At 47.3% G+C, this 19,951-nt stretch overlaps 1 protein-coding gene across 1 annotated transcript; it reads left to right on the top strand.

The window, feature by feature from the left end:
* Window positions 1-2,257: 2,257 nt before the first annotated feature.
* On the top strand, window positions 2,258-10,899 carry LOC109260331 (putative butyrophilin-like protein 10). Its single transcript, XM_053901360.1, is given in 7 exon segments — window positions 2,258-2,437; window positions 2,738-3,091; window positions 3,686-3,964; window positions 5,044-5,235; window positions 5,949-5,972; window positions 10,255-10,823; window positions 10,825-10,899. Coding segments are annotated over 7 exon segments (1,584 nt in total). The 5' UTR covers window positions 2,258-2,346.
* Window positions 10,900-19,951: the final 9,052 nt, after the last annotated feature.

The raw sequence follows: 19,951 nt of genomic DNA, 5'->3' as shown, positions 1-19,951 counted from the left end.
GAACAGGGGAGCAACTTGATTACCAAATAGTTCGCTCTCCTTATAGGAACACAGAGGACGGTGTGGGTTGGCAGCATCAGTCCCTGTGTGAGCACGGATTTGGGAAGGGGACTCCAATCTTCAGTCAATAACATTCTGCTGAATTCAACCAAATATCCCACCTCCAGGAGGGACGCAAACTTTCCCTGTTTTTTTCCCTCCAAAACTCTCCCAGAAAATGTGCAGACTTTTGGGTCAACAGGAGGGAAGAACAGGTAGAGTTCAGGCCAGTGTCTTACTCACACAAGAGGTAATGGGGCCGAGTGTTCTGAGCCCAGCCCAAGTCAGGTCCCCAATGAGGAAAGATTGTCATGGCCCCAGACATGGAGGAGGAGGTGGCCTGATTTCCTGCACAGGAGTCTGGCGTGGGGGGCAAATGCTAGAATTTGACCAACTTCAACCTGAACATGAGAAACTTTCCCAAAGGGACCAGGCCCAGCCTGTCCAGGACTGGAGGTGTTTTGATAATGCAGAAACTTTATCTGAGTCCTCCAGCCTCTGCCCTTGGCCTGGATCCACGCACTCAAGAGCCAGGTCTCCACCTAGGATCCTGGCCCAGCCCAGACAGCCATCCTCACCCCGGGGGTTCCTTGCTGGGTCTTTCTCTCTCCCCTTATCTCCTGCTACCAGGGCCTTGCTCCCCAACACTCAGTGTGTTCAGTTCTGTCAAACACACCCTTTAAGAAGCCCTTGGTTTATTTATTTTTTCTATTGCACCTTCCAGAAAGGCACAGTTGATCATTTTTCCAGAAAGTCCTAGGATTCTACAGAAGCTGGGGAGCTCAGCCGCTGTTCTCTCCTAACACGTCTGGAAGACTTGTTCTACACCTTCCTGGAACTTGTGGAGAAGTCAAGCGATCCCCTCAAGGCCACAGAATCTCCCTGGGAAGCCCTACAGCCCTACTACTATTTGGAAACGTGAGTACTTTCTATTTTAAGGACACTCATCCACATATCTGTGTTCTCCACCCCTCCCCTATTCTTGAGTGACAGGGAGACCCCAGAGGCTTTCACCAAAGGAAGACAAGCATGGAAGAGAATGAGGGCAAGTGCCAACATACCTTCTCATGCCTGTTCTGCATGAGGAGGTGCTGGGCGGAATTGCCTAGACCAGCACATGTGGTTCAGAACACTTGTTCTCAAAGCTGAGTTCATAAATAATAAATCTTCGGAGCATGCTGGCTTCAGGCCATGTCTGTCTAGGAACCCTCTGGTTCGAGTGCTCCCTCCTCCAACTGCAAGTTTCCTTGGGCTGTAAGGGGGTTGACTCTGGCCTTGGAGTCGCCTGACCAGGGGGTGGCTTTTCTCTCCCAGCGTGCTCATCTTCCATGACAGAGCACAGCCAGAGGTCGGGCAAGGTTCCTACACAAACAGGTGAGGAGACAGAGCCCGTTCACAGGAGGATGTGTCCATGGTGTTTTGCAGACACATGACCACAAGAGAAAGGTCATCCACAAGTAGGTGGACACAAGAGCAGGTGGCCACTGTTGTGTCTCTGTCTCTAGGGTAAGCAACTCGTGCAGGAGTAAAAGGGGCCAAGATAGTGAAAAAGGACCTTTCTCTCCCCTAGCCATGTTTCCTTCACTTCCGTTAGCCTCCCAGTGTTGACTCATCCCCCACCAAGACAGAGAGAGAGAGAGAGAGAACAAGAAAGAGAGACAGAGAGAGATAGAGTAGGAGAGGGAAAGAGACAGAGACAGACAGGGACGAAGAAAGAAAGAGACAGAAACTGAGATAGAGACAGACAGAGACAGGAACAGAGACACACAGAGACAAAAACAGAGAGAGACACACACAGAGACAGAGAGAGATGAGACACAGAGTGAGACAGATAGAAGCCAAGAGAGACAGAGACAGAGAAGGATAAAGACAGAGACAGGAACAGAGACAGAGAGAGACAGAGACAGAAACAAAAAGACACAGAGAGAGACAGAGACAGAGAGATACACATAGAGACATAGATAGCCAGGTACAGAAACAGAGAGACAGAGAGAGAGACAGAGACAGAGAGATAGAGAGAAAAAGATAGAGACAGAGACAGAGACAGAAACAGAGAGAGACAGGACAGACACAGACAGAGAGAGACAAAGACAGAAAGAGACATAAACAGAGAGAGACAGAGGCAACATACAGAGACAGAGAAACAGGCAGAGAAACCGAGACAGAGACAGGCAGAGATAGAGAGAGACAGAGACAGAGAGACAGAAACAGAGGGAGACAGAGACAGAAACCGAGAGAGACAGAAATTAACTCAGTCCTGCCCTGTCTCCAATATCTGGGGCTCAGGCCTCTCTGTCTCCAGCAGCCATGGCAAACACACAAGGTCGAGACATCTTTCCACCCAGCTCCATCATCTTCCTCCTCCTGCAGCTTCTGTCCTGCAGCCTCTCTGCAAACGGTAGGAGAACTCTCCCCGCCCTCCCATGAGCCATGTTAGGAGGGAGACTGTGCATGGACAGGAACACAGTAGGGGGCTAAACTGGATCCAAGCAGTCCTTCCCTGGGGACCCTGGACAAGGCATGGGGTGTTGTTGAAGAACCTGCGTGTGGGTGGGTGTCCCCTGGGCGTGGGTAGGGGAAGACACTGGGCACAGGCTGGGGGGGGGTGCGGAGCGGGGACCCTGTGCCCGGTGGGGGGGATGGCCCATGGTCTCCTCTCACCTGGCCTAACCCATGCTTTCTGCTATGACCTCATAAGGGAAAGCCGATTTCTCTGTCTCTGGTCCCGGCCAACCGGTCCTGGCTATGGTGGGGGAAAGTGTGAAGCTGCGATGCCATCTGTCCCTCAATATCAGTGTGAAGGACATGGAGGTGAGGTGGTACAGGGAGGAGCTGTCCCCAGCTGTGCACCTGCGCAAGAAAGGCAAAGATGTGCCTGAAGAGCAGATGTGGCAGTACAAGGGCAGGACGACCTTCCTGATGTCCGGGCTGGCCCAAGAACAAGCTGTTCTGACCATACACAATGTCATGGTGTTCGATAATGGGACCTTCCACTGCAAGTTCAAAGATGGCATGGCATCTGCGGAGACCACCCTGTGGCTAAGGGTGGCAGGTAAGGGTCGCCACTAGGGCCTCTGGTCTCCCCTAGCACTTATCCTCCAGCTGCAGATCGTCTGATCATGGCCCAAGCCTGAACGCGTCCCACGGCATGCACTAACGCATATGTGGTGGCCTGGGCCTGTCCCACAGCTTGCGCTAACATGTTTGGGCCTGGCCTGAGTGCGTCCCACAGCGTGCTCTAATGTGTTTGTGTCGGTCTACACGTGTCCCACAAAATGCGATAATGCACTAGAACAGGCAGGTTCTGGGCGCCTGGCTCATTTTCTAAGTCGGCTTCTGTTACCCACACTGACCCCAGAAAGAAAGGAATGGAGGTATGGAGAGAAGGAAAGAGGCAGAAAGAGATACAGAGAGAAACAGGAAAAGACACCAATTTTGCAATACAGGAAAGGTATTTGATCTTCCTGGGCCTTTTCTGTTTTGTTCTGTGGTTTCTCAGAAGAGGGTAGCATATATGGCATATAAATATTACACAGAGCAAATAGTCTGAAAAACCCTGATACCTGCTGGAAATTTTCAGGATCTGTGCTTTTCTGTAAGAAATGGTAATGGTTGCAGAGGCTGCAAAGCCTGTCTCTTCCCACAGGGTTGGGCTCTGAGCCCAGACTCCAAGTGCGAGCTGGCCGGGATGAAGGTATCAGGGCAGAGTGCACCTCGGAGGGCTGGTACCCAGAGCCCCGGGTGGAGTGGAGAGACTTCAGGGGACAGACCCTACCTTCCACGACCAACCTCACAGTGTCACCGACGGGCCTCTTTGAGGTGGTGTCCAATGTGACTGTCTGGGACAGGGGCATGGGGAACCTCTCTTGCTCTATCTCCAACCCCCTCCTCCAGGAGAGGATGGAGACCAAGAGCCACCTACCTGGTGAGTGTTCTGCTCCATTCGACCTCAAGATCTCTGAGCACCCCAGACAGTCAGTAGTTAATATCCAATACTCCCCATAGTTCCTTGTGATGAGACCTTGTGAGATCTAGTCTGTCAGCTTCCAGCTATACAACACAGTAGTTAACTATAGTTTCCATGCTGTATGTCACCTCTCTGGGTCTTATTTTATAAGTGGAAATTTGCACCTTTGACCCTCTTCACCCATTAGCTTCCCGATCTCTCACCTCTGGAAACCACCAATCTGTTCTCTGCATCTATAAACTAGGCTTTCTGGTTTTCTGGAGGTTTGGATGGTGTTTTGTTTCATTCTAGATTTAACTTATCTGTGAGACTGTATACATTTTTCCCTGTCTAACTTCACTTAGCAAAGTGCCCTCAGGTGCATCCATATTGTAGAAAATGCCTGGATTTCCTTCTTGGTTATAGCTGAATAGCATCCCTTTGTACAAATATATATTTTTTTCTTTATCCTTTCATCCATAGGTGGACACTTGGGCTGTTTCCATATCTTGACTATTGTAAATAACACTGCAATAAATGTAGGGGTGCATTATCTTTCTCAGTTAATATTTTTGTTTTCTTTGGATTAATACCCAGAAGTGGATTGATGTGGTAGTTCTATTTTTATTTTGGGGGGGGGGGATGTCCATCATCTTCTCCACAGTGACTGCACGGATAGCTCCTTTCGTATTAGCAGTAAACAGTATTCCCTTGTCTGGATGAACCACAGCCTGTTTATGCATTCACATTCCGAAGGACACCTGGGGGCTTCCAAGTTTCACTCTGTATAAAATTTTCCTTCTAAACAACCTCAAGTTTCATAAAATTTGCAGGAATGATACACAGAATGCAGACCCACTCAGTATTTAACCTTTTGCCATTTGTCTACCATCTCTCTCCTGTGTGTCTGTCCATGTCTGTCTGTGCAAAGGCACACACATGTTTTCAGGTCATGTCAGGTTAGTTCACAAGCACCTGCCCCCTGAGTCATTAACCCTGTGGCATGTGTGTCCTAAGAACACAGGCGCTCTCTTACCTTGGCATTCTTGCCTCTCCAAACCCTCTTTTAGCTCAGTTGTCCAGAAGTTTCCCATCAATGGCGTGGAGGACAGTGCTGCCTGTGATCCTCATTGTAGTGGGACTTGTAGCAACTGGAGCCACATGTCTTTTCTGGAAACGTCAGAGGGACAGGGATAGGGTACAGCTGGAAGAAGAGAAACTGTACAGAGAAGAGGAACAGCTGTCCCAAGGTAAGCAGGCCCCAGTGGGACAGACGTGCCCCTTCCAGCCAGGGCACTCGTGCAGAGCCCAGCATGAAGTCCCTCCTTTGTGTACCCTCAAGCACAGGAGGAATGGGAGAGACCTGCCCAGGCCCCAGCTCAGGGACTTCCCACCTACCATATGCCCAGTGAGATCCTCCATCACTAAGAGGTGCTTGGCTGCTCTTCACTGGGTGACTTGGGGAAGACTGGCGGGTCTCTGCTATGGAGACAGATGTGAGCTTGAACCTGGGAAAGTCTATCAGTCGAGGGTGATGACAACATCCTGAAAATGCTCAAGCAACAAATACAGCAGCAAGCCTGTCACCTGAGAGGATCTTGTTGTGAGCGCGGGGATCATCATCAGTATGGATCATTCCACTCGCCTGTCTGCTCTCCTCCCTGCCTCCTGTGTCCTTGCTCATAGCTGTCAGGCCCCAATCTGGGGAACAGGTCAGAGATGTGTCTTTATGACAGACATGGGAAGGCTGGGCCATCAGGCCTGCCCCACAAAACCTTTCCCTAGGAATACAGTGACCTGGATTGTTTTTTGGGCACTGAAGAAGGGATATTTGCTCTTCCTTTACAGGGTCCCTGCGAGAGCTCATTACATCCTGTTTTGACTTAGCTTCACAGAACATGAGCTTTCGCCCCATCTGGTCAGTGCAAACCCTACAGTTTCACATCTTTCTGTTTCATTTCAGGCTGGCCAGAGGACGTCATCTATGGTGAGGACTATGTAGGGGCTGGAAGCATCTGCTCCCTGAATGTTTGTTTATGTGTGCACATGTGTGTATGCAGTGTGCATGAATGTGTGTATGTGTGAGTGCTGTGTGTGCATGGTATACATGTATGTGTTCACCTGTGTGCCTGTGTGCCATATGCACATTTGTTAGTGTGTGCACATGCACATGTGTGGTGCTTTGTGTACATAAGTGCACATGTGTTCTCATGTGTGCAGTGTGTGCATGTGTATTTATGTGTGCATGTGTATGCACATGCACTTGTGTCTGTTCATATGTGTGCACATGTGTGCACGCATGTGTTTGTATGTGCACGTGCACTTGTGGACACATATTGCACACATGTGTGCACATGTACTTGTGTGTGCACCCACGTGCACATGTGTATTTGTGTGTGCACATGTACTCATGTGTGTGTGTGTGCATGTGCATGTATGAGTGTGTTCTCCTTTCTATTCCAGGGTGCAGAAATGCTGTGCTAAATGCTGGTTCTATGGCTGTAAACACCAAGTTTTGCTGCCCTGAGAGACCTTAGCTCCTGTTTACTGCCTGAGGGACAGACAGGCTGCAGAGCCTGGGCAGCGAGAGAGCTAGCTCTTCCAAGGAACAGCTACTGTGGGGACACTGTTAGCACAGAGAGTGCAGAGCCAGTGCCTTTCTGCCCCAGGGCACCATATAGGTGGGAAGCATGGGGGGAGAGTCTGGCTGTGGAGAGAGACCCCCAAGGACAGGAGGGGCAGTACTGCGAGCCACGAGCTGGGCAGATGAAAGCAGGTAGGGGATCTGGGGACACCTGTCCCACCACAGCCACATGGTGAGGGCCCAGGAAGAGACAGAAAGAAGCCAGTCTCCATTCATTCATTCAGTTACAACCATGACCAGATATCTTCTGTGCAAGCAACTGGCCTCCATTAGTGAATGTACAGCTTCCTCCTGTCCTCATGGAGCATAGAGTCTATGTGGGGATGTGAGCCACAAGTCAGCATTTGTTTTTTTTAATTATTAAATCTGGAATAACTATGATAGGAAAGAGCCAGAATACTAGGAGGATGGCCAAGAGCATGTTCAAGTGGGATGTCCAGACCCCTGGGAATGGTGGGGTGCCAACATCTAAATGAAGGAGTGGGTGATGGCAAGACCACAGCTATACGAGGAGGGGTGAACTCACCCCTGTGGCAGGGAGAGTGGGGTCTGTGGTGTGTGACAGCTGGGCATGTGGAAGATGTACCAACAGGGCAGGAAGGCTTGTGTGTGCCCCTGCAGAGCCTGGGAGGCTGAGGTAGAGGCCTGGACTTTACATGAAGCACCATGCAATATGAGTGAGAACCTGTAAGCAGGGGAGCAGCACTGATGGAGGAGAGGATACAGCCCCGAGATGGGTCCTGGGGCCACAAGCAGCAGAGTCCAGAAGGGGCAAGGCAGAGGGAGCAGCCCAAGGTGACCCCCAGCTGCATAAGTCTCTAGCCCTTCTGGCTCCATCTAACAGAAGGTTTGGGGCAGATTTGGGCCAAATAAGTGAAAATCACCATGGACCTCCTAAGACTGAGCTGTTCTCAGACATCCTGCTAAGGACGTCAGATGAATCATTGGATATGGGAGTCTGGAACTCTCAGGAGAAATCAGGACTGGAGACAGGAATTGGGGTCCATGGCAAATATCTGGTATAACTGAACGTGTGAGTGATACATTTTTTGCTACACCTAAAATTATTCTTTAAAAATTTCTCTTTGGAAAAGAATTAAGATTTTTTAAAAAGGGAAGATACAGGGAAAGAAGAAAGATCCAAGATCTAGCATTGGAGAACGCTGGTATTTGAAGGTTAGAGCAGTGGTTGTGGGAGGGCCAAGGGAGACTTCACTGTGGAAATGTGCAGGTGCAGTGTGTTGAAGGAGCATTAACTTTCGTGCACCTGAGAAGTAGAGTCAGGTGAACCCGGGAAAATGGCCCAGAAAAACTGGCAAGCATGGTACAAAGAGAGGCGTCTCCTGTGGAGAGAACTGGGAGGGAGGTCTCAAATTTATTGCCTGTGTAGTTGAGCTAAGACTTGGTGAGTGGGGAATGGGAAGGTTCTGTTTGTGTTTGCTGTGGTTTTACTTTGAGGTCCGTGGCAGGAGAGCATGCCTGTTGCCTAAAAGGAACCATGTGGCGTGAAGATGCCTGAAGCCTGAAGGGAGGAAGAAAACCAGTGAGAGAATGACGATGCAGAGAAGATAGTCAGCAGCTGTGGATGGGATGGAGCACAGGTCTACACTGTGGCCAGGTGGGGGGTGGTGTGCAAGGGTCCAGCGCATACATGATGGACAGCACAGGAGAAGATTCACAGCCAGGTGTGGGTGGTGTGCAAGAGGAATCAGTGTACACAGGACACAGACTGAGATCCAGGGACAGGTGTGGGTGGTGTTCAAGAGAAGCCAGTGCACCAGGACACAGGATGAGCTCCAGGGACAGGTGTCAGTGTGTGCAAGAGGAGTCAGTGCACAAGGACACAGGATGAGCCCCAGAGACAGGTGTGGGTGGTGTGCAAGAGGAATCAGTGGACAAGGACACAGGATGAGCTCTAGGGACAGGTATGGGTGTGTACAAGAGGAGTTAGCACACAAGGACACAGGCAGTGCTCCAGGGACAGGTGTGGGTGGTGTGCAAGAGGAGTCAGCACACAAGGACACAGGATGAGCTCCAGGGACAGGTGTGGGTGGTGTGCAAGAAGAGTCAGCACACAAGGACACAGGATGAGCTCCAGGGACAGGTGTGGGTGTGTACAAGAGGAGTCAGCACACAAGGACACAGGATGAGCTCCAGTGACAGGTGTGGGTGGTGTGCAAGAGGAATCAGTGCACAAGGGCACAGGTGGTTCTCCACAGTCAGGTGTGCAAGAAGTCACTATAGAATATTTTTGTATCAATGTCAATTGTACGGTTTTGATCCTATTAGTGTGGGCTATATGAGATGTTATCATGGGCATATTGTGTATGGTATTTTGCAACCTCTTTGTAAGTCTCAAACTGTTTTTTGTCATGAATATTTTTTAATGATGTGGGAATTTGGAATAGAAGGAGCCGGGCCCATTGTTCAGCTAGTGAGTCCATGTTTGGCCATCATAGATATGAACATGAGTGGGCTCAATCTGCATGGCCCAGACTCTACAGGGAAAGGGTTTGCATGGAGCAGAGGGTACAGACTTCAGGAAGCAGCAATGAGAAATCGGGGAGAACATTTAGTCTTTGCTGGAAAGCAAAAGGGAGCAGGGTTCCTTCCAGAAGGAAGTAGAGACCGGGGAGAAAGTTGTGGTTCTGTTAGGAGGAGAGCGTGTGTGCTGTCCAGCTGACAGGGATGGATGGTCAGGAAACATGAGTGTCTGGGGCATCGTATGCAGACCCCAGCAACCAGCAGCATGCCTACTGAATGGGCAAGGGTGGACACCAGCCAGGAGGTTTCTGTTGTCGTGAAGGTGTCTGCACAGGCAGCTGGGGCTCCCAGCTGATCCCCACCCTCCCTGCCTCTCAGGTGTAGACAGACCCTCCCCCAGGTGACATGATGAAGGCCTGAGGGCTCTGAGAAGGACAGTGGGACAGGAGAGAAGGGATCTGTTTTGGAAGGTGTTCATCTCAGTTTTTGAGGCTGCTAAGGTGTCTCTCAGGGTTTTCCAGATGGGATCTCCCCTTCAGTGGTTGACCCCAGAGCTGTCCAATGGCATCAATGCACCTGTGACCTCATCTCATGTCACCCTGTCTCTTCACGTGTCCTCCTATGTCTTTCTCTCTATCTCTGTCTCCCTGTGTCTTTCTCTGTGTCTGTCTTCCTCTGTCTCTGTCTGTGTCCATACCTTTCTCAGTCTCCCTCTATCTCTCTTCCTGTCTCTGTCTCTCTCTTTCCTTGCCTCTCTCTGTCTCTGTCTCTCTATCTCTCTCTCTATGTCTACCTGTGTCTGTCCCTGTCTCTGTCTCTCACATGCACGCCCACATAGCCCCCACACACACAAGTGCATATGCACACACACATGCACATCCACATCCATCCTGACACACAGGGCCCTGGGAGCAATGCCTATCTCACAGTGTGCCCCCCTGTCCCCTCATAAGAATCCCCCCTGGCTCTCCCTGGCTCCCGCTGGAGACGCCTCCGCTGCTCTGGGATGGCCTGTGTGCACAGGATCCTGGACAGAGAAAGGGGACTCACAGGGATTCCCAAGGAGGCATGGTTCCACCTCCATGCAGGAGCATAGGTGGGGACCCCAACCCCTAAACCTGATCCTCTCCTCTTCCCGCAGTGAGCCCATCCCTGGACCCCGACACTGCAAGCCCCAAGCTCGCTCTCTCTGAGGACAGGAAGACTGTGAGGCGGCTGTTCTTTGAACAAGAGCTGCCCAACGCCCCCAGCAGATTCGACCGGGACCCCTGTGTGCTGGGCCTGGAGCAGTTCTCAGCTGGGAGGTATTACTGGGAGGTCCAGGTGGGGCACAGGAAGGCCTGGAACCTGGGCGTGTGTCTGGAGAGCTTGGATCGGAAGGGAAGGATCCCCAAGTCCCCCCAGCACGGACTTTGGGCCCTGGAGCTGTACAAGAAGGGGTTCTGGGCACTTGCCTTCCCAAGAGTTCGCCTGCACCCTTCGGAGCCCCTGCATCGTGTGGGCGTTTTCCTGGACTGTGATGCAGGCAGAATCTCGTTCTACAGCGTGAGCAATGGATCCCTCATCTACGCGTTCTCTGGACTGTCCTTCTCGGCACCCCTGAGGCCATTCTTCTGCCTCTGGACACACGACCCCAGCCCCCTGACCATCTGCTCAGAACGGCAGGCCCCAGAGGCCTCGGGGCCTCCTCAGGGTGAGGGACAGGACAGGGTGGGAACCCTCCTCCAGCAAGACCCATGATCTGCTCCAGCCTGTCACCGATTTGGGGGAGATGTATCCATTCTAAGTCCCAGCTAGATCACATACAAGGGTGCACCTTTCTGGATGATCCTGTGTTATCTCCACTTTCCTTCCCTGTAAAATACTGACAAAATATTATGGGCTGAATCATGTCCCCTCCAGTTCACATGTTGAAGCTCCAATCCCCAGGGCCTCAGAACGGGGCTGGATTTGGAGATGGGGGCTTTACAGAGGTGGTTCAGGTAAAATGAAGTCACTAGGGTAGGCCCTGATCCCATCTGATCCCATGTGACTGGGGTCCTTAATAGAAGAGGTGATCAGGGCATAGACACACACAGGGGACAACTGTGTAAGGACACAGGGAAGAGATGGTGTGTGGACGCCAGGGAGAGAGGCCTCAGGAGGAACCAGCCCTGCCCACACCTGGATCTCATGCTTCCAGTTCCCAGGACTGGGAAAAAATAAATGCATTGTTTAAACCTCCCAGTCTGTGGTATTTGTTACAGAGACCAAGCTGACTATTACACCACATCATTACATGCTGTGGGGTGATTTTCTGAAATGAATTTGGGGCACATGTTTAATGTTGAGCCTAGTGCCAGACATGAAGTAGTTGCTCCATAAATGCTAGCCTTCCTCATCCCCTCCTCTCCCACCTTCTTCCTGTTCACACCCCTCTCCTACCTACCCAGTTCCCCTTCTCCTCCACTCTCTGACACTCACAAAGTCCTAGTCATCTGGTCTACCTTGGATGCCTCTGTCTTCCCACCTCACCATGGCAGGTAGGTGCAGACAGAGCTACATTGAGGCCAAGCCAAAGACTCCAGGGCTCCCTGAGGTTGGTCAGGGTTGAATCAGGGCATGTGGGCAGAGAGAGTATACTAGACACAAGTGTGGATGTGGAATCAAACAAGGCATGAGCATGGAGGGAAGATGAGACTAAAACCACTGCCAGAAGCTGCTTCCACCCTACTTACGGGTATGATGATGGAGGGAAGCTGGAAGGAGCCCGCGAGCTCCTGGGGAGAGCGCTCAGGGTTCCCCAGTGAGGCTGGTCCCCTGAGTGCTAGGAGAGGCTAATGGGGGCATGAACAGGATTGGGATGGTCCATCATGTGCCTCCCCTGGCTGCAGCTGCCAGATCTGATGTAGAGTGAAGACTTGCCCCCCAGACATGGAAGGGGTCTTTCTCCCAAGGAGGGTCCCTGGGCTGTGACCCCATGTGACCTTGAGGGTAACTCAACACTCACTCTGTGCACATTCTGTTGGTTAGTGTGTGTGCTCACACCCAGACATGAAAGAGAGATTCTACCTTAAGCAAGTTGTGTGCATTTGCACATACATGGGAATGTCTCATTTCATCCCAATGCCCCCCACCCCAGAGGGCTGTGTTGCTGCTCCCTAGAGATTGGGACCCAGGATATGCACAGTAAGGGCCCCATGGTGGCCATGATGCACCTGCATCCACTGCTGTACTGGGAATGCCCTCCGATTTCTCCCAAGCCTACCCGTGGTCCCATGATGCCCTTCTGCCATGGGGCACAGGCCTCCCAGTGCCCACCTGTAGGGCTCATGGGGGCAGAAGGGTGCCCTACAGAGGGGTCACAAAGTGGAGAGGCAGCTGTGGGGGTCCACGTGGGCCTCCAGCTCCTCCTGGGTTCAAAGGGCATCAGGCAGTCACAGGTCAACATCACAATGTAGGGACAGCATGGGTCATGGTGAAGGATGCACTTGTGTTGGAAAAGAAGAAGGAAGGAAGAAAACTTGGGGAAACTTGGAGCAGATGTCTGCCGAGCAGATGTCCAGGCAAACACTTGCAGCTCCTGAGAAACTGCAGTGAGTTCAGTTGTAGACCCCAGAGGATTTGCCCACCCAGGACCTCAGAATGTGGCCTCATGTGAAAATGGGGTCTTTGCAAAGGTGATAAGGTGGGGGGTGGATCTTGAGGTGAGAGCATCCTGGATCAGGGAGGATCTTTATGAGACAAGGGAGGGGGTTTGAGACAGCCATGTGGTGATGGAGGCCACAAACCCACAACGCCTGGGAGCTCGGCAGCTGGGAGAAGCAGAAGGGACCCTCCTGAGCCTTCAGAGGGAGCACAGCCCTGTGACATCTTGACTTCAGACTCCTGGCCTCCACAGCCCTGAGAAAACGCATCTCTGTCATTGTAAACCACTGGTTTAAGGTAGTCTCAGGGCAGCCAGAGAGGCTAATACTTATATCTTTGAGCCCAAATTATGCAGGAGGAATGGGACCTGTCCACAGCAGGGACTGTCCTTTGAGAACAGGACACACAGAGTGGAACCCAGGTTCCTGCTAGCCTGAGAAGGTTTTTTGAAGCTGTTCCCTTTCCAAATAAAGTCATTGTGGTGGTTTCTCCTATGTCCACTAGATGGGGCCCTGGAGTGAGCATGATTCTGGGTGTGTCCATGAGGTGGTTCTGCATGACATTCACAGCGAATCTGCAGACTGAGGGAAGAAGATGGCACTCCCTAATGTGGGTGGGCCTGATCCAATTAGGCTGACCACCCAAAGAGGGCGTTCTGAAGAGGACATCAGCTTCCTTCCTCCCCTTGGATATGAACAGACACACGACAGATCCACTCTTCTGGGTCTCCAGCCAGCAGACACCCTGTAAACCTTGGGATTTTCCAGCTTCCATAATCATGTGCACCATTCTTTAAAAATGTATAAGGAATTTTGGGAGCGCCTGGGTGGCTCAGTCTGTTAGCATCCAACTTTTGATCTCAGGGATGTGAGTTAGAGCTTTGTGTTGGGCTCTCCACGGGGAATGGAGCCTGCTTTTAAAAAAACATGCTTAAGGAATTTTTATAAATATTTATAAAATGTTTCATCTATCTAAATAAGAAGTGCTATAAAATGTGTATATTTCTACACATATATAAATATAAATATTTATGTTAAAATTTATTAAAATGTTTAGATTTATAAATATAAATATGGAATATTCATGAAGTATTTTAAAATATTTTGTATCTATATAAATAAATATGTTATACAATGTGTATATTTCTATACATATATAAATATTTACATTATTTATTAAATGTTAATTTTATAAATATAAATATGGAATATATATACAGTATTTATAAAAGTTTTATATCTATGTAAGTATAAGTAAATAAGAAATGCTACAAGATATGCATATTTCTGTAAATATATAAATGCAAAACAATTACTGAAATGCTTATATTTATATATATGAATAAAATGGACTATTTATAAATATTTTGTAGCTATATAAATATAAGTAAATAAGAAATGGTATAAAATGTGTATATTTCTATAAACATATAAATACAAATAATAATAAATAATAAATAAAAAGTCGAGGCCAAGTCGAGAAGGGGGTTCAGAGAAGCCTGACCAGAGTCTGGTCCAGGAGACAGCATTTGTCAGAGGGAGGAAGGCCCAGTGCTCCATGCAGCCAGCCCCTGCCCAGCCCAGTGGGCTCCTCATGGAAGGTCATGTCCACTTCCATAACCCAGTGGGCTCCTCCTAGAAGTTCGTGTCCACTTCCAGACCCAGTGGGTTCCTCCTGGAAGGTCGTGTCCATTCTCCAACCCAGTGGGCTCCTCCTGGAAGGTCATGTCCACTTCCCAACCCAGTGGGCTCCTCTTGTAAGGTCGGGTCCACCTCCCCAGCACAGTGGGTTCCTCCTGGAAGGTCGGGTCCACCTCCATGTGGGATAGAGAAGGCCCTGCATGTGGAAGGGTTGGATGTGAGCTCTGCATACACATGCAGTTAGAGCCAAGATGTGTACCCTGCCTCCTTGTCCCACACTGCTTCCTGGGAAGACACACCTTCCCATGCCACATTTTACCTGTCAACAGGAAGCAAGGTGAGGCAGTCAGTTCCTTGGGCCACGTTTATTCTCCTACTTATGGAAAGAGTGTTTTTTAGGCTTGACACAGATTTGTATCATAAGGTCAAAGCCAGGCCCAGAGCCTGGAAATGTTTGTTTCAAGGATGACCCCAGAAATGCAGCAAGGAAGGTAACACTGGGAGAGGAGGAAGACTGTTTTCCCTGTAAATTTGACTAACCAGAGACACAACAGGAGAAAAACAAACAGAAACTGATTAGCATGTGCATGATGCATACACGTGGGGGACTTGCAGGACTGCTTGGAACTTGGGTCTAAAAACTCACTTAAGACAGGAAAGTGGGAGTAGGTAGGGAGCTTATGGAAAAGCAAATGTCTTTTTGGAGAGATGAATGAGCCCTCAGGAAATAGACCAGAGATGTGCCCCTTTGGGACTAAGTTCATCTGGGATTGAGGCTGGCTTCTCTCCTCCAAGAAGAGATTAGGATTGTTCTTGGGGCGTATTTAGGACCCCTGAAGTTTCCTTTTTTCAGGCGGCCCTGCCTTAGGCTGATGTATGATTTCAGGATCTCAAAGGCCTTAAACTGAAAATAATTATGCCGCAGTCCCATATTTTGGGGTGGCATGCCCCATCTCATCTCCAAGAAGCATACAAGTCTTATTCCAGCTGTGATATGACTCAAAACCACACCTCCAGTCATAGAGAAAATTAGCAATTTTGTCCTGAAAGAGTGAATGTAACAGTGTCTATAAGATATACAGAGGCTTTTACTAACTGAAAGAAATCTGAAGAGGACTTTTGCTTTTACTAAAAAGGTGAAAAGCAAAGATAGCATTCAGCATTTGATTGCAGCAATCTGTCCAGAGGCAGCACACAGCAGACCAGTGAGAGTGGCGCCACCCAGCTCCTTCCCCGGGAACCACACTTAGCATCTCAGCATCCAGCCGCCAGAAACTTGAACTATCTATGAGCATCTGTGCTTTATCTTGATTTATATTGTGCATCTGTTAGCAAGGGGTCAACATGGTGGAGAAGTAGGGGGATCCATACTTCCCACGTCTGTCAAACAAAGAAGTTCAGAAGCCAAAGGACTTTGAAAACCAGAGCCTGGGAGGAAAAAAGAATCTACTAGGAAGAAAATGGGAAAGCTGGAAAAAAGATACGACTACTCCAAGGAACAAATCAAAGCACAGGTGGAGGGTCCTGGTGGAGGGTCCAAAATATCACTATGAGTAGGGTAATAAAATAATCAAAGTCACAACAATAGACAGCATGTAACAATCTCCAAAAAAACACCTCCTGAAGGGCCAGGACCTGGGCAGTGTATGACCCTCCTTTAATATAGAAGTGCTTGCAGGTGCAGAGCAGACAAAAAGCTTTTAAAATGTATAAGGGACAGAAAACGAGACAAAATGATGAAATGGAAGAATGTTCCTCAAAAGAAATTCCAGGAAGTAGCAACAGTAATATATTGATCAAAACCTTTTAAGCAATATAACCGAACAAGAATTCAGAGTAATAGTTATAAAATTAATTGCTTGGCTTAAAAAAAGCATAGAGGACAGCAGAGAATCAATTGCTACAGAGATCAAGGGACTAAAAAATAGTCATGATAAATTAAAAAATGCTATAAATGAGGTGCAAAATAAAATAGAGGTAGCCACAGCATGGATTGAAGAGGCAGAGGAGAGAATAGGTGAATTAGAATATAAAATTATGGAAAAAGAGGAAGCTGAGAAAAAGAGAGATAAAAAAATCCAGGATTATGAGGGGAGAATTAGAGAACTAAGTGATGCAATCAAGCAGAACAATATCCCTATCATAGGAATTCCAGAAGAAGAGAGAGAGAAAGGGGCTGAAGGTATACTTGAACGAATCATAGCTGAGTACTTCTCAGATCTGGGGAAGGAAACAGGCATTGAAATCCAAGAGGCATAGAGAACTCCCTTCAGATGTAACTTGAATCAATCCTCTGCATGATATATCATAGGGAAACTGGAAAAATACAAGGATAAAGAGAAAATTCTGAAAGCAGCTAGGGATAAACGGGCCTTAACATACAAAGGTAGACACATAAGGGTGGTAGCAGACCTATCTACTGAAAGGAGGCCAGAAAGGAATGGCAGGAAATCTTCAATGTGATGAACAGGAAAAATATGCAGCCAACAATCCTTTACCCAGCAAGTCTGTCGTTCAGAATAGAAGGGAGAAGTGTCTATTCATGTTTTCTGCCCATTTCTGCCCATATTTTATGATTCTTGGAGCAATTGTGAACAGGATCAGTTTCTTTGTTTGTCTTTCTGTTGCTTCATTATTGGTGTATAAACATGCAGCTGATTTCTGTACATTCATTTTGTATCCTGCGACTTTGCTGAATTCATGTATCAGTTCTAGCAGACTTTTGGTGGAGTCTGCTGGGTTTTCCATGTACAGTATCATGTCGTCTGCAAAAAGTGAAACCTTGACTTCATCTTTGCCAATTCTGATGCCTTTTATTTCCTTTTGTTGTCTGATTGCTGATGCTAGAACTTCCAACACTATGTTAAACAACAGCAGTGAGAGTGGTATCCCTGTCATGTTCCTGATCTCAGGGAGAAACCTCTCAGTTTCTCCCCATTGAGGATGATATTAGCTGTGGGCTTTCCATAAATGGCTTTTATGATGTTTAAGTATGTTCCTTCTATCCCAACTTTCTTGAGGGTTTTTATTAAGAAACGATGCTGAATTTTGTCAAATGCTTTTTCTGCATTGATTGACAGGATCATATGGTTCTATTCATTTGTTTTATTAATGTGATGTATCACATTGATTGATTTGCAAATGTTGAACCAGCCCTGCAGCCCAGGAATGAATCCAACTTAATCATGATGAATAATTCTTTTTACATACTGTTAAACTCGATTTGCTAGTATCTTGTTGAGAATTTTTGCATCCATATTCATCAGGGATATTGGCCTGTAGTTCTAGTTTTTTGCTGCGTCTCTGTCTGGTTTGGGAATCAAAGTAATGCTGGCTTCATAGAATGAGTCAGGAAGTTTTCCTTCCCTTTCTATTTTTTGGAACAGCTTGAGAAGGATAGGTATTATCTCTGCTTTAAATGTCTGGTAGAATTCCCCCATGGAAGCCCTCTAGTCCCAGACTCTTATTTGTTGGGAGATTTTTGATAACTGATTCAATTTCTTTGCTGATTATGGGTCTGTTCAAATTTTCTATTTTTTCCTGTTTGAGTTTTGGAAGTGTGTGGGTGCGTAGGAATTTGTCCATTTCTTCCAGGTTGTCGAGTTTGTTGCCATATAATTCTTCATAGTATTCCCTGATAATTGCTTGTATATCTGAGGGATTGGTTGTAATAATTTCATTTTCATTTGTGATTTTATCTATTTGGGTCATCTCCTTTTCTTTTTGAGAAGCCTGGCTAGAGGTTTATCAATTTTGTTTATTTTTTCAAAAAACCAACTCTTGGTTTCATTGATCTCCTCTACAGTTTTTTTTAGATGCTATATTGTTTATTTTTGCTCTGATCTTTATTATTTCTCTACTCCTACTGGGTTTGGTGTGTCTTTGCTGCTCTGCTTCTATTTCCTTTAGGTGTCTGTTAGATTTTGTATTTGGGATTTTTCTTCTTTCTTGAGATAGGCCTGCATTGCAATGTATTCTCCTCTCAGGACTGCCTTCGCTGCTTCCCAAAGCATTTGGATTGTTGTATTTTCATTTTCATTTGTTTCCATATATTTTTTTAAATTTCTTCTCTAATTGCCTGGTTGACCCATTAATTCTTTAGAGGGTGTTCTTTAACCTCCATGCTTTTGGAGGCTTTCCAGACTTTTTCCTGTGGTTGATTTCAAGTTTCATAGCATTGTTGTCTGAAAGTGTGCATGGTATGATCTCAACTCTTTTTTACTTATGAAGGGCTGTTTTGTGACCCAGTATGTGATCTCTCTTGAGGAATGTTCCATGTGTACTTGAGAAGAAAGTATATTCTGTTGCTTTGGGATGCAGAATTCTAAATATATCTGTCAAGGCCATCTGATCCAATGTATCATTCAGGGCCCTTGTTTCTTTATTGATCCTGTGTCTAGATGATCTATCCATTACTGTAAGTGGGGTATTAGAGTCCCCTGCAATTACCACATTCTTATCAATAAGGTTGCTTATGTTTGTGATTAATTGTTTTACATATTTGGGGGGTCCTGTATTTGGCACATAGACATTTATAATTGTTGGCTCTTCCTGATGGATAGATCGTGTAATTATTATATAATGCCTTTCTTCATCTCTTCTTACAGCCTTTAATTTAAAGTCCAGTTTGTCTGATATAAGTATGGCACTCCAGCTTTCTTTTGGCTTCTAGTAGCATGATAGATAGTTCTCCATCCCCTCACTCTCAATCTGAAGGTGTCCTCAGGTGTAAAAGAGTCTCTTGTAGACAGCAAATAGATGGGTCTTGTTTTTTTTTTGTTTGTTTGTTTTTGTTTTTTTATCCATTGTGATACCCTATGTCTTTTGGTTGGAGCATTTAGTCCATTTACATTCAGTGTTATTATTGAAAGATATGGGTTTAGAGTCATTGTGATGTCTGTAGGTTTCATGCTTGTAGTGGTGTCTGGTAGTTTGTAGTCCTTGCCACATTTCACTCACAGAATCCCCCTTAGGATCTCTTGCAGGGCTGGTTTAACGCTGATGAATTCCTTTAGTTTTTGTTTGTTTGGGAAAACCTTTATCTCTCCTTCTATTCTGAATGACAGACTTGCTGGATAAAAGATTCTCGGCTGCATATTTTTTCTGTTCATCACATTGAAGGTGTTCTGCCATTCCTTTCTGGCCTGCCAAGTTTCAGTGGATATGTCTGCCACTAGTCTTATGGGTCTTCCTTTGTAAGTTAGAGCCTGTTTATCCCTGGTTGCTTTCAAAATTCTCTCTTTATCCTTGTATTTTGCTAGTTTCAATACGATATGTCATGCAGAAGATCGATTCAAGTTACGTCTGAAGGGAGTTTCTGTGCCTCTTGGATTTCAATGCCTTTTCCTTCCCCAGATCAGGTAAGTTCTCAGGTATGATTTGTTCAAGTACACCTTCATCCCCTTTCTCTCTCTCTTCCTCCCCTGGAATTCCTATGATACGGATATTGTCCCATTTAATTGCATCACTTAGTTCTCTAATTCTCCCCTCATACTCCTGAATTTTTTTATTTCTTTTTCTCAGTTTCCTTTTTTTCCCATAATTTTATCTACTAATTCACCTATTCTCTCC

Source organism: Panthera pardus, unplaced genomic scaffold, assembly GCF_024362965.1.
Source record: "Panthera pardus isolate Hobbes unplaced genomic scaffold, ASM2436296v1 HiC_scaffold_1, whole genome shotgun sequence".
Taxonomy (NCBI): Eukaryota; Metazoa; Chordata; class Mammalia; order Carnivora; family Felidae; genus Panthera; species Panthera pardus.
The sequence above is the reverse complement of the archived record's forward strand: the minus strand, read 5'-3'. Positions and strand labels throughout refer to the sequence as shown.